Here is a 13,674-nt window from a genome sequence, read left to right as displayed (position 1 = left end):
CATCAATTATAGATTAATGTTCACACCTCAAAATTGAAGTGTTAAAAATTGAAAGCGAAAATCTGAGCAAAAGCCTGTTGCAAATGCCAGCAATGAAAATATTTGCCCATAAACATTAATAAGCAATTGAAATTATTTATTTAAAATTGCATAAGGCAACATGTTCCGAGAAAGTGTTAATGTAAATCAATTTTATATGAAATTATATTTTCAAAAATTATTTTCGTGTATATTTTTGATGTGTTTTGAAGTGTTGCGAATGTGTTGCTGATGTGTTTGGCATGTTCGGGCATTGTGGTTGGAAATGTGTGCCAATAAAATGTGCTTGAGTTATAATCGAATAAAATAAATCTTAAATGCTTTTGCTAAATATATTTATGGATTTTTTTTTTTTAATTCTGGATGAGTGTTATTTGTACGCTCTAACGTTTCGCAAGTTAGTTCGCATTTGCAACAATAAGTGGAAGCAACTGAGTAATTGAAAGTATTTGAAATTTGGTGTGCTGGAAAATCTTGTTCAATCGATGGTTTTTATATAAATATATGTAAATTGTGACAAAAAAGTACTCGAAAATCGTAAATAAAACGCAAAATATTCAGATATTGTCTTATTTCGTCGTCTTCACAGTAGTCCCCACCAGATGTCATACACTTATCCCACGATTTTCCCAGTCCTCGAAACACTTTTCATAAGCACTTTTTGAGATGGCCTTCAGCTCCTTCAGAGAATTTAGTTTTATCTCTTCGATCGACTGAAAACGGGTTCCACAGAGCTGCAATTTCACTTTGAGGAACAAGAAGATATCACAGGGAGCCAAATCTGGTGAATACGAGGGTTGATTGATGGTAATCATTGCGTTTTTGGCTTTAAATACGATCACAATCGTACTCTTTTTGAAAAAAATTCAGCTTATCGGGACGAATCGATAAACAACGCGCTTCATAGCCAAAATATCCACCAAAACCATTCGAACGGACTCACGAGAGATGTCGAGCTCTTGCCGTCTCTCTAACACTTGCCTGATGATTTTCAAGCGCCATATCACATTTTTCATTGCATCAATGACATGGTTAAAAGAAAGATTAAAATGCTTGTCTTTATTCATACGCCTCTCAGCATACTTTCCCCATAAAAACATTATGCGAGTATGTTTAATTGAAGACATTCAGCAACAGTTCATTGAATATTCAGCATATTTGTCACTTGAAAAAACTGCTCTTAACAAGCCAATAGGTCTTCGAGTGCATCTTATACATATGTAACTCTATATAATACGATAGATTTCGGTACCACACCCTTCCTTGTAAAGAAGGTTACAAGGTGTATAAGACATTATCCAAAAAGAGATAGCGCTTTTATAAGAAAATTTTGTTTAGCGTTGAAGCTCACTTTTTATTTGAATGTATATTTTAATAAAGAAAATTGTTGCATTTGAAGGGATGAGAAACAACAAGCTACGGCGTCTCAGCCATTAAATTTTCAAAAAGTCACTCTTTGATATGCTCTAATGGTCCATATGTCTCCAAAAATGAAGCCGATTATAATGTTCAGTTCAGTTAAAGGGGTATGCTATAGAGCCATGATAAATGAGTTTTTCATGTCTGAATTGATTGATGTTGATGTGGACGAGCTTTGGTAACAACAAGACGGCGCTATATGCGATATTGTCAACGAAACAATTACTTTTAATGAGGGAAACTTTTGGTGACCGCATTATCTCGCGCCGTGGGCCTATAGACTATGATTTGAGGGGTTACCATTTATATAATCTGTGATAGAATTTTTCTTAAACTTATATTTATTATTGATAGGGAATTTGCAAGTTTCCACCGTACGGCTACCAAAGGTTTACCTACCGAGCCTTGACTCCGCCAAAAACCTATTCGCAGAGAGCTACTAAATATTGAGTATTTATTTATATTTTTGCACTAAACACAGAAACGAATCAATTATATATAAATATGAAAGCTTATTTTAAAAAATGGTTTTATTTACAAGGAGCTATAACATCGCAGACGTGCCGCTCTCCTCATTCGGAGACTCACGTCTTTAACCTGTGGAAAAGGTGAAATACCCGCGGCTTATCCTTGATAAAAAGCTTTTATGGAGGCTAAACATTGAAGAGAGTAAAGAAGCCATCGGTTGCCTTATATAGCTGTAGGGGTGCTATAAGGGAAAAGTTAGCAGTCTCACCAAAGTTGATGTTTTGGCTCTAACCGTAATCAAGCCAATAATCTTCAATGGTATGCTAGTCTGATAGAGGGCGCTCAAAACGGCAACACTAGCAAAAAGTCTTGAACATTGTTAAAGAGCGGCTTTCATAGGCATCTCCGGTGTATGGAAGCAGGGTATATGAAGGGATCCGAAAAACTGCATCCCTGAAAACTTGGATCACCGACGAAGGTTATGGTAATGGAGAAGAGTTGCTGGAGAAAAGGGGCAGTGAGCCTTGTCACGGATGGGCCAAGCTAGGAGAGAAGTTTGCGGGAGAAGTTTTCTGTAAGGAGCTGTCAGTTAATCTTTGCTTTAGGCTAACGGACCACTGTAGTGTTTTTCAGGCAAAAGTAGCTATTATTAAGGTGGCAATAGACAAACTGCTACGAAGTGAAGCCACTTTCTGAGAGGTGAGCATTCAATACCAGTGCTGAGCTCGTTAACTGTGCGCTCAAAGCTGGTCAAGTAGTGTCTGTCCTTACTAGATATAGAATCAAGCTAATTCATCATCAGACTCGTTTGGATGCATAATTCTTTTGATGTAGAATAGAAGGCAGAAGATCTTCGGAACTACATGTCTTTAACAAAGTTCATCTTGTCGCAATCGTAAAGGTTTTTACTGGACATTGACCAATAGAAATTCAAGCGTAAGTCTTAAAATCTTGATGGATGAAGGTGACTCAAATCAGTAAAAGTGATGTTAAAATTGATTGAACTTCCGCATCCACGGCATTCGTCAGTTCTTGAACTCAATAAGTTGTATCGGCTCTCAGACCACAAGAGCATATTCTCTGTAAGTTTTTCTGTGAGGAAAATAGCGACAATAGAGAGATAAATGCCGAATCTGATCGAGAACTATGGAAACCTGCTTCTAGCACCGTATTCAGTCATTGAACGCAGGAAGAGTAGAAACTGACTTGTAATGGGTCCATCTCGGAAACCTTCTCCCGAAGTATTGTAAAAGCGGTCCCGAGGCAAGGGAAAAGACCATAATAGAAGAGGGGAGAGTTTTGGGGGGACACTACTCATATAGTATGACGATCCCTGCATGGTGCGAAGGCATTTTAAACCCTCCTTACGGCCTAAAACAATCACTAAAACCTTATTTCTATTTTTATATAGAACATTTTATTGTACTTCGTTAATTTCATACCCGCACATACATATGTAAATGAAAGTGCCAAAATATGTCCGTGTGTGTCGGCGAAATTCGCATAATGTAAACTGAAAGTCAATTGACTGCACCAACTGACAGCGCAATCGACAGCGAATCTGGTATTTTCGAAATTATCGAATTGGCTGACAGACACTTTCAAATATTCACTGCCTGTAATATGTGTTGCTTAAGTGCATGTTGTAAAAGCTGAAAGCGTTCTCACAACAAACCGTTACACCGATGTTACTGCGAACATTTTCGGAAATGTTATGTATGCGAAGCGTTTAATTATTAAATTGAAACGAAAATGAAAATGAAAATCAAAGTACACAATTGATGGCGCGGCAAATGAAAACGGTAAACCACGAGTCTCGCATTCAGTTGGCGCAATATCGACAGGCGGAATTTCCAACACACACACACACGGTACATTTACAGTTAGTATAGCGCGTTGGCAAGTGAAATTTTCGCAATACTCCGCGCGGGTGGGGATGTGCGCGGCTCAAAATGATTGTAGCGTTGAAAAAAGCACCGCAGTAAACATGAATTTGCGCTTTTGGCGGCTGCCTGAGCGAGTGCATTTGTGAATGTTGCTCATACGCAGTGACCGCCCGGGCGGTACACAATGGGTGGGCAAGTATAATTGTTAATTTCTTTTATTTACTTCTTTTTTCGGTTTCGTATTTTTAGTTGTTTGCGCTGTAATTTTTCTCCGTTTTAGTTTTTGGGAGACTTTTGCTATTTTGCTGCCATTAAAGCGCTGGATTTGCGTGCGTTGTAAGCGACGATTAGCGTGCGCAGTCAAACAAATGTGCGAGTATGTATGTAGTAGTGTATGTGTGTGTGTGTGTGTATAAGCGTATTTAAATAAATCGGCTTGTGGCGGTAACTCGCCAGACTTTATGCAAATGTGTACAAGTGTGTGTGTGTGCGCTTCAATAGTAACAATAATAACGGAATAAATTGCCAGTAATTTATATGAGCAGGAAAAAAGCGATTTTATTTAATTTTACACTTAGCTGGGCATATGGTAAATGCAGCGCGATTTTATTAAAGCCTGCTTAACAGATTACTAGTATTAAAACACGGACGGACGGCAAAGTATTATACAAATGCTGTAGTACAAAGATAAATCATAAGCTCATGGATTTTAGTAGAGTTTGTATGGCAGCTATATGCCATAATGACTCGATATAAACGATTTTTGTAGATATTGTAGCATTGCCTTAGACAATAAGTTATGCCAAATTTTGTTAAAATACCTTGTCAAATAAAACAGTTTTTTATACAAGAACTTGATTTTGACCGATCAGTTTGTATGACAGCTATATGCTATAGTGATCCGATCTGCTCAATATGTTCGTGTATTAAAGCACTGCCTTGAGCAATAATCTGTGCCAGATTTCGTGATGTTACCTTTCCAAATAAAACGGTTTTCCATACAAGAACTTGATTTTGACCGATCAGTTTGTATGGCAGCTATATGCTATAGTAGTCTGATCTGAACAATATGTTCGAAGATTGTAGCATTGTCTTGGACAATAATCTATGTCAAATTTCGTGGAGATACCTTGTCAATTTAAAAGCTTTCCGTACGAAAACTATATTTCGACTGATCAGTTTATATGGCAGCCATATGTTATAGTGGTCCGTTATCGGCCATTTCGACAAATGAGCAGTTTCTTTAGAAGAAAAGAATGTGAGCAAAAATTAAGATCGATACCGCAAAAACTTAGAGACTAGCTTCCTTAGATTAAATCGGCCATACAAGCTTCCGTCTGTCATTTTCCTCAAATAGCGTTTGATCCTGCTAGCTGCTAATATTACATAATAATGCAAATAGCTGAAAAATTTCGGATTCGTAAAACCATCAACGATTTCCATGAAAGGATTTAACAGTATAAAGGGCCTTACGAATTCCCAGAGAAAATTTGCAGTCTAAACTTGAACAAGTGGCCTCCTTCATGTAAGCTTAGAAAAGGGAAATAATCCATACTGGCCCAATCTGAATAATTTTTTTCCATGACAGATCCAAAAGTAGTTCTTAATGGTCTCTGATATGATATTTAACTCTAAGTCAAAAAATTTTCCGATATCTAGTGTCCAAGTTGGCTGGATGTTGATGAGATGGAATCGTCGCAGCACTTCTGTTTTGACTACTAATTTATCAGCGGTGTTGGCTCTTATTTTTCCAGCAGTTCATAAATATTTTCGTTTATTAAATCGTTCATTGAGTAGTTTCCTTTTTTTGAGTACAATGTAAACACGATTTTGTTATTGTATATCGTGAAAACTACGAAAAAATTTAATCATTCAGCAAACTCTCAAGTTATTATTCGCTGATTTGCATTGACCAACGACTTTATTTCATTCACATCGGCTTCAAAAGGTCTTCAGTAGTGCATACTCAAGTTCGAAATTGCCGGTGCCGGTTTTCCAAACTTATCTTAGCATTAGCGTTCGATCAACACATCTTCTTCATACATTCTTTGCTTGAACTGCATTTTTAAACTTTTTGATAGTAAAATAGTAAAATATGCCGATCTCTTTGCGGTCTTCCATCTTATATAAAGCACCAAACAAAAATTATTCCAAAAAAATTTCAGAAAATTTTTTACAAACAAGTCTTTCTTCTTCAGCTGTTCAAATAGTTGACCGCGAAAAAATTTCAATAAGATCAGCTGTTGTCATTAAAAGAAACCGACCCGAGCTGTTGTAAACTCGGGTATTCGTGGCGACTCCCTATAATCTACTCCTGGATAAAATAATTCGCGATGCAAATCTGAATAGAGAAGGTACAATCTTCTACAAGAGCGTACAGTGGATGAAAACACTCTAACTCTGAGAGTATTCCACGCAGTAGCCACCAGAGGATGCAGAGGAAGAGGAAAACCTCGGTGAAGAAGGACCTGGCAACACTTGGAATATCCAATTGGTGCCAAATAGCGAAAAGGAAGAACGACCGACGCGCTGTTGTAAACTCGGCTATAACCGTGAAAGCGATGTCCACGCTAGTAATGAGGAAGCAGAAGCAGATGCAGATGGGAACTTCCTACTTTTTTGTGTTAGATAGAAGCAATTACGCCTCTTTCTTTTGTGTTTTCGATAACCTATTGGTGTTTAAAAAAATGATTAAACTTTTTTGACTCCTCATAAGTAGATGTCTATTAAAGATAAATAAATAAATATATTTACATCGGTACTTAACCCCATTTTTTCGAAATAAATTTCCGAATACGTTAAATGTCATGTCTAATATCAGAGAGCGCTAATTTAAAACTAATTACAATTTGGAAACTCGAGTTTTCCAAGGCCAAAATTGCTAAAGATTCGAAATATCTGAGAAAAGTGTCACTGCCTTTACGGTTCAATTCCGATTTTGATTTTACTAATCAACAGTTGTTTCGATCCAAAATATAATAAGAGATACATGTTGGCTGAAAGGCAGATCTTTTCGATTTTAAGCCGACTCAAAACACAGTCACAGTCACAACTTTTCTGAGACTGTTCGAGGAATAAGGGTCTATATAAAGCAATGTACAAATACCTCCAAAGTCACAAATACAACAGCAAGCCCCTTCACTGTTTCCTTCTTCAAAGGTTTCGAATAATTGCGACCATTTCCGGTGGCAACTCCCCGCACAATGAGGTAATGTCAGGCGCGTGCATTCGAAATGAGATTTACATTTTTTCAATACCTATGCAAATTTCGGCGCAGGTGACGTGCTCTTATGCAGCAACATTATATAAGTATGCGCATATGTCGATATGTATGTGTGTGTATGCATCCAAGCGTGTTTATTTTGTTTATAAATTGGAATTTTCGTTTTCTGGCTATTTGGGTAAACTTTGTACAAGTGATGTGCCTAGCGGCGTTTACAAGAATATAGGTATGTATGCATGCATATATGTATGTATGTATAGCGCATTTATACTTGTAAATGCTTGTTTAGACATTTATATCGAGTGGACACTCAATGCGCCGGAGCTTGTTCATATGTCTATGTATGTATGTATGTATATGTGTGCGGGCGTGTATTTGTATTTGTTTGTATTTTTGAGTGCTTGTGCTCACCTTCTAAATAAAATTTTATGATTTCTTCTTCCAATTAGAATATTTGCATCACTACTTCCGCCCTCAGCGCCCCTCACATGCGCTGCTCCTTGCTGGCGGCAAGGCGCTTGCTATTAATCCCGCGCAGTGTATTTAACTTGTTTAACTTTTCAGATTTTCTTGTTTATTTATCTTGCTGGCACTTTTGTTGATTTTCGCTCGTGCTCTGTGCATTCAAGCTTCTATGCATGTAATATGCCAACTAATGCTACACGGCGGCAGCGTCCAAATGTGGCAGAGTGTTTCCCAAAATACAAATTCACGTAATTGCTTTAGTCATTCGTGCGTGGTTGTGATTTCCAAACACTAAATACATACATACATACATACATACATCCGTGCCTCATAACCATAACTTGCGCTGATTTATTTCGAAACATGTAAATAAACACGAACACATACAAACACACACACAAACACAAAATTGAAGTCAACAAAAAGTGAAAAAATCGTGTGGCAACCACGCAATTGAAATTTTAAATTAAGTTGTTTTATTGAAAATTAGCGGAAATTATGGTTCCCATAAGCAACAATAACAGAAAGCAAAACAAAAAAACAAGAAAATTCGATTTCGGCTGCACCGAAGCTGTAATACCCATCACGGCTGCACTTCTTAAAGCATATAAGGATTAAAAGAGATCTTTAGCTTGACTTTGATCGATTAGTTTGTATGGCAGCTATATGCTATAGTAGTTCGATCCGAACAATTTGTACGCAGATTATGACATTACTTTGAATAAAGATCTGTGTCAAATTTCGTGTAGATATCTCTTCAAATGAAAAAGTTTTCCATATAAGAACTTGATTTTGATTGGCCAGTTTGTATGGCAGCTATATGCTATAGTGGTCCGATCTGAACGATTTATTCGGAGCTTGTAGCCATGTCTTAGGTAATATTCTGTACGAAATTTCGTGAAGATATCTCTTCAAATGAAAAAGTTTTCCTTATAAGAACTTGATTTTGATTGGTAAGTTTGTATGGCAGCTATATGTTATAGTGCTCCGATCTGAAGGATTTGTTTGGAGATTATAGCATGATTTTGTGTAATTATATGTACCAATTTTCGTGAAGATATCTTATCAAATAAAAAAGTTTTCCTTACAAGAACGTAGCTTTCATCGGTCATTTTGTATGGCTTCTGAAGGAGAAAAGGACTTATGCGAAATTTCAGATCTATATCTCAATATAATAAGTTACAGAATTTTTTCTATATGTATATACAGACGATTAAGGCTAAATCGATAGAGCTTTTAACGCTGATCATTTATACATAAGTACTTCTCTCAGAATTCCTTCAGGGTGTAGCAAATCTCCTGACATACTAACATATCCTCTGCAGGGTATAACAATGCCAAAAACAAAATAAAATTTGCTTTCGAGTCATCCAAAGTTTTTGCAACTAAATCGCGCATGATTTCTTTTTTGTTTCCTGAAATGTTTATCGCAAATAATTATAAAGCTTAGCTGGGTATAACTTAAAGGAAGCAATAGAAATAATTTCGCAAAGGTACAATTGTTTTTTCCCTAATTACAATTGTTTTTACTCAGCTGGTGTAAACAATCGTATTAATTTCGAACAAAAGTAATTGAGCCCTAGTTTATAAATATATAACAATGTATGTTGTTGTATTTACATTTGTTTATATTTATAGTGGCGTATTAATTGACTGCGTTAGCGTCTAATCACATGCTACAAACATATACTTATTTTCTTGCCAATCACGCTCTTTATATAAATACACAAATGCTTGCATACACACAGGTACAAAGATGTTAAACAAAGTTCATTTGTTCTAAAAATCATTTTGATGGTCATAAAAATAGATTTGACTGTTAATACGAAGTAGCTTGGCCGCATCAAAGGCAGAAAAATCACTAGAAATCCTCCCATAGTCAGCTTTCAAGGAAAATTAGTCAGTAACGCTAGTTGCAATAGTCATCAGAATTGTTTAAAATTTTGTTTTAAAATTCAAAGAAATCTAGTTCAGAACTCCCCGTATTACGTTTACCATATAAACTTTACAGAATGACCAAGAAATCTTCAAATTCTCAGAACAATACCTAAACGAGTAAATATAAATATGTATATCTAAATGCTAGGGGGATATGTACCAAATTCACGCAGCTAGAAAAACCTTCTTGTTCTGAGTATACATATGGCCTCTCTGCTCTGATCAAGGTTCATCTAGTCAATCATCAGTCCTCACCTTCTGATTTAACTCACAGAACATGATGCATCTTTAAATTACTGTAAAATTGCACTTAATTGGTTCTTACAATAACAGGATCACACGGCTATTTACATCTAAAACCGCATGGTAATGTGTATCTGGTCTTTGTTGGTGGCTTTGAAACGTCATGAAAGAATACTCAGTCAAACAATCACAAAACTATTTGAGAAACCTTTTAGTATGCAATCTTATCTTTCTAACGTCATACAGTCTGATTGCACAAATAAATAGCGATATGCCAATACTAGAACTTGTAGAATCATCTCTTCACTTTATTCTTGACTGTTCCGCTTTGGTATACCAATGCTTTTGAAAACATACCTTAGACAACTGAAGTCGCATGCGCAGATTGGTAATTCCTTTAAAATGTCTTATCTTCACAAAGACTTAACTTTAACTATCTAGATGTGATGTACTACACATCTCCGTCATCAGTCTTAAGCTTAACCAACTATGTACAAGGGTTGCCTTTCATATTTCGGGATTAGAAAAAAAAAAACAGAAATATTAATCCATGAAAATCGCTTTATTGTTTTTCAAAATATTCTCCATAAAGATCTATGTATATACTTTCATAGCAATTTTGCTACTCTGATTGAGGTATCACGAAGTCATAGACCGCTATCGTATTTTTGTTAGCATTTTTCTGAACTGTTTGAGATCTAACATGAACAATTGTTTTTGCTGTCAAATGTACACGGAATATTGTAATGCCTATAGTTGCCTCAAGCTCACGATAGGTCACATGACAAATCATTTTTAATTTTGAACAACCTTCATGAAATTCATCTTGGAGTGATCTACGACATCGACCACGATCTTCATCGTGAAAAATTTATCTGAGGCAATCGTTGTACTGTTCTTTTAACGACAGTCGTGTCTTGTGGTCAAGGACTGTCAACTAGGCAGAATTCTGCTGTGATATTGTTGAGATATTCCACGTTGAAAATTGTAAAAATAATAGCGCGGTTCCATTTTTTACCCAGATGTATATTTTAAGTTACTGTTAACCAAACAAATAGCGCTAAAACTTTCTGTGTAAGCATACCATCAAAAATGTCTAACCTTGCGATAAAGTTGCCAGATAGCAACACTAGGGTTTGCCAAATCCCGAAATATAAAAGGCAATCTACGTATCAAGTTCTTTTTGTCTATAAGAAACCCTCTTTGTGTAATATAGTTATTCGTTAGACCATCGTTAAGATTCTACTGGACACTAATGAACCTTTTGAAGTATGAATGTATTATCAGCTGATTCATAGTATAGTTTAAATATGGTTTGCTGTATAGTTTATATTTCACGTGTTCCACTGAGATGGGCCTTCAGACAATGAAAACGAAAAAGAATGGCGAAGACGAATAGATTAGAAAATTTTAAATGTATATGGATATATATAATAATTTGATTCCTTTCATCCTTTTATCCACCTTCCCTATAATCGGCGGTCAAAAAATGTTAGGATCTCTACCAAGATCACTATCATTTCAATATTTATTACTTTGAGGATTATAAGTTGTATCAAATCCGTCCCTATGTTAAAAAAAAGAATTAAAGGGATCAATTTTTTTGCTTTGACAGTCAAAAATGTGTTACTTATATGAAATAAAACCAATTAATTAAGGGTCAAGGTCATTACAAGATGTGTCCGTGTGAATTTTTTCTTATAGACCAATATGCTCGAGAAAAAAAAGAGTAGAATATCGTTACATGAAGTTTACCATCTTTTGGAATTTTCCGAAGTTCTCTATATGAAGATTTATATTTCAATAAAATCTCCAATCTTCTCTTGCAGATGATATGTTAAACGCTAGTGACCAGCTACAGCGCCTATGTCTACAAGATGAACTACTGTTAACGGTACAATACAAATGCAGCAACAATATTTTATTATCACACGCAGGCGGCACATTGAAACTGCATATCGCGACGGGAGCGTACAACAATAACAACTGAAAGGTTTGCAATAGAAGCAACAACAACAAAAACAAATATAAAAATAAAATCACATATCCCCATAAACAACATTACAACAACACACAACACAAGCAATATAACGTTAATATCATACTTATATAGTAACTGTAGTTAAAGTCGACTTAAGATCACACGCACACAGACACACAGGCACACACACATAAACATAAATACATACCAAGGCACACACGTAAATATATACGGTTTTTATGAGGCACCAACAGACACGCACCTATCAAAGCTCCCAAATGAAATTCATACCTAAAAATATGCACTACTCGCATGCAGCTATGAATCTGATAAATATGGATTCGGAAAATCGGGTCGTGCTGAATGTGGGCGGCATTCGGCACGAAACGTATAAGGCTACATTGAAGAAAATACCCGCCACCAGATTGTCACGCCTCACCGAGGCGCTAGCCAACTATGATCCCATATTGAATGAGTATTTCTTCGATCGGCATCCGGGAGTCTTTGCTCAAGTACTTAACTACTATAGGTAAGTCCAAATATATAATATATATTAATATTTTTTATGCTAATGAAATTGATTTGTTTTTAGAACCGGCAAGCTGCATTATCCTACAGACGTTTGTGGGCCACTGTTCGAGGAGGAGCTCGAGTTCTGGGGCTTAGATTCGAATCAAGTCGAGCCATGCTGTTGGATGACATACACGCAGGTTGGTAGCTCGAGTAAAAACTGTAGTGAGCGAGCAGTTTATGCCGAGTCTTTGTTTAATTGTTCTAAAATTTTTTGACTGCGACTGGTTTATATGTATGTAGCTCTTAGTTCTCAGTGCTTTCTGCAGTTTATGCAGTAGCAAAGGTGAATCCTTATGATGATACTTATGATAAGACATGATAGAGAACCGACCGGAACGGTCCGCTTTGTTATACGTAGCACATGTCGATGTTCGCCATCCAAACCTATCCCGTGACTATTTTCTTATCAACTCGTTTGAACTCCATTTCCCAAAATGTCGCGACAATGTGACAAGATCGATCGCTTAGTAATTTCCACAGTCAATAAAAATCATAGGACCATTGAATAACTAACTTAACTGAGCAAAAAGAAAGATAGCTCAATTGTCTACAGCCTTCAGGCTTGGCGGTGGTCTCTTCGCATAGTATTCATTAATCAGTGAAGAGACTCCACTATATATCAGAAGCGTATATCCTTTATAAAGGCCATGATTAGAAGGACACTTCGTTTTTGTTCCTTTACAAGATATATACTGTATTTAATGTATTCATATCACTTAATATTGTTCCTTTTCCACTTACAGCACAGAGACACACAAGAGACATTAGCGGTATTAGATCGTCTGGATTTAGATACAGAAAAACCGTCCGAAGAGGAATTGGCACGCAAATTCGGTTTCGAAGAGGACTACTACAAGGGCACGCTGTCGTGGTGGCAAGAAATGAAACCGCGCATCTGGTCGCTCTTCGACGAGCCATACAGTTCGAATGCGGCCAAGGCAAGCACATAACCTCACATGTTAACATGTAAACATTTCTTAATATTTCTCTTCGTCTCTGCTTTGTTTAAAATAGACAATCGGCGTAGTTTCGGTATTCTTCATTTGTGTATCCATATTGTCATTCTGCCTGAAAACACATCCGGATATGCGTGTGCCATACCTCGTTAATACATCGGTGAATACATCCAGCGGTAATATGGCTTGGTACATCGATAAACCACAAACAAATGCACATATAGCTTTCTTTTATATCGAGTGTGTTTGTAATGCCTGGTTCACGTTCGAAATACTGGTGAGTATCATGCTACGTAGGTGTTGTTGTTGTGTGTGTTGTATAATATAGTATAAAGGAATATTTTTAGGTTAGGTTAGAGTATTTAGGTGCACGGTAGACTAGTTTTCAAGTGGAAGGAGTATAGCTATAGTATGGGCTTCCGCATGCGGTCTCAAACTCCAGAGTGTGTTTCAGAAGAGAGAAAAATTCTGCTTATTTAGAGG

General features: G+C 36.5%; 1 protein-coding gene across 6 annotated transcripts in view; it reads left to right on the top strand.

The window, feature by feature from the left end:
* The window catches only part of LOC126753954 (potassium voltage-gated channel protein Shaw), a 31,255-nt gene that overhangs the window by 3,621 nt on the left and 13,960 nt on the right, over window positions 1–13,674 (top strand). For 5 of the 6 annotated variants that reach the window (XR_007666232.1, XR_007666231.1, XR_007666230.1 and 2 more), the window contains exons 2-5: window positions 11,511–12,191; window positions 12,255–12,372; window positions 12,979–13,173; window positions 13,250–13,468. Coding sequence is in view for 3 of the 6 variants with exons in the window: in XM_050465741.1 (XP_050321698.1) it covers window positions 11,902–12,191; window positions 12,255–12,372; window positions 12,979–13,173; window positions 13,250–13,468 (822 nt within the window). In the remaining 3 variants the exon portion in view is untranslated. The remainder of the gene's footprint in view (window positions 1–11,510; window positions 12,192–12,254; window positions 12,373–12,978; window positions 13,174–13,249; window positions 13,469–13,674) is intronic. The other variant, XM_050465743.1, reaches the window with a different exon arrangement.

This window comes from Bactrocera neohumeralis, chromosome 3 (genome assembly GCF_024586455.1).
Source record: "Bactrocera neohumeralis isolate Rockhampton chromosome 3, APGP_CSIRO_Bneo_wtdbg2-racon-allhic-juicebox.fasta_v2, whole genome shotgun sequence".
NCBI lineage: Eukaryota > Metazoa > Arthropoda > Insecta > Diptera > Tephritidae > Bactrocera > Bactrocera neohumeralis.
Note: the sequence above shows the minus strand (reverse complement) of the source record. Positions and strands in the feature narration are given on the sequence as shown.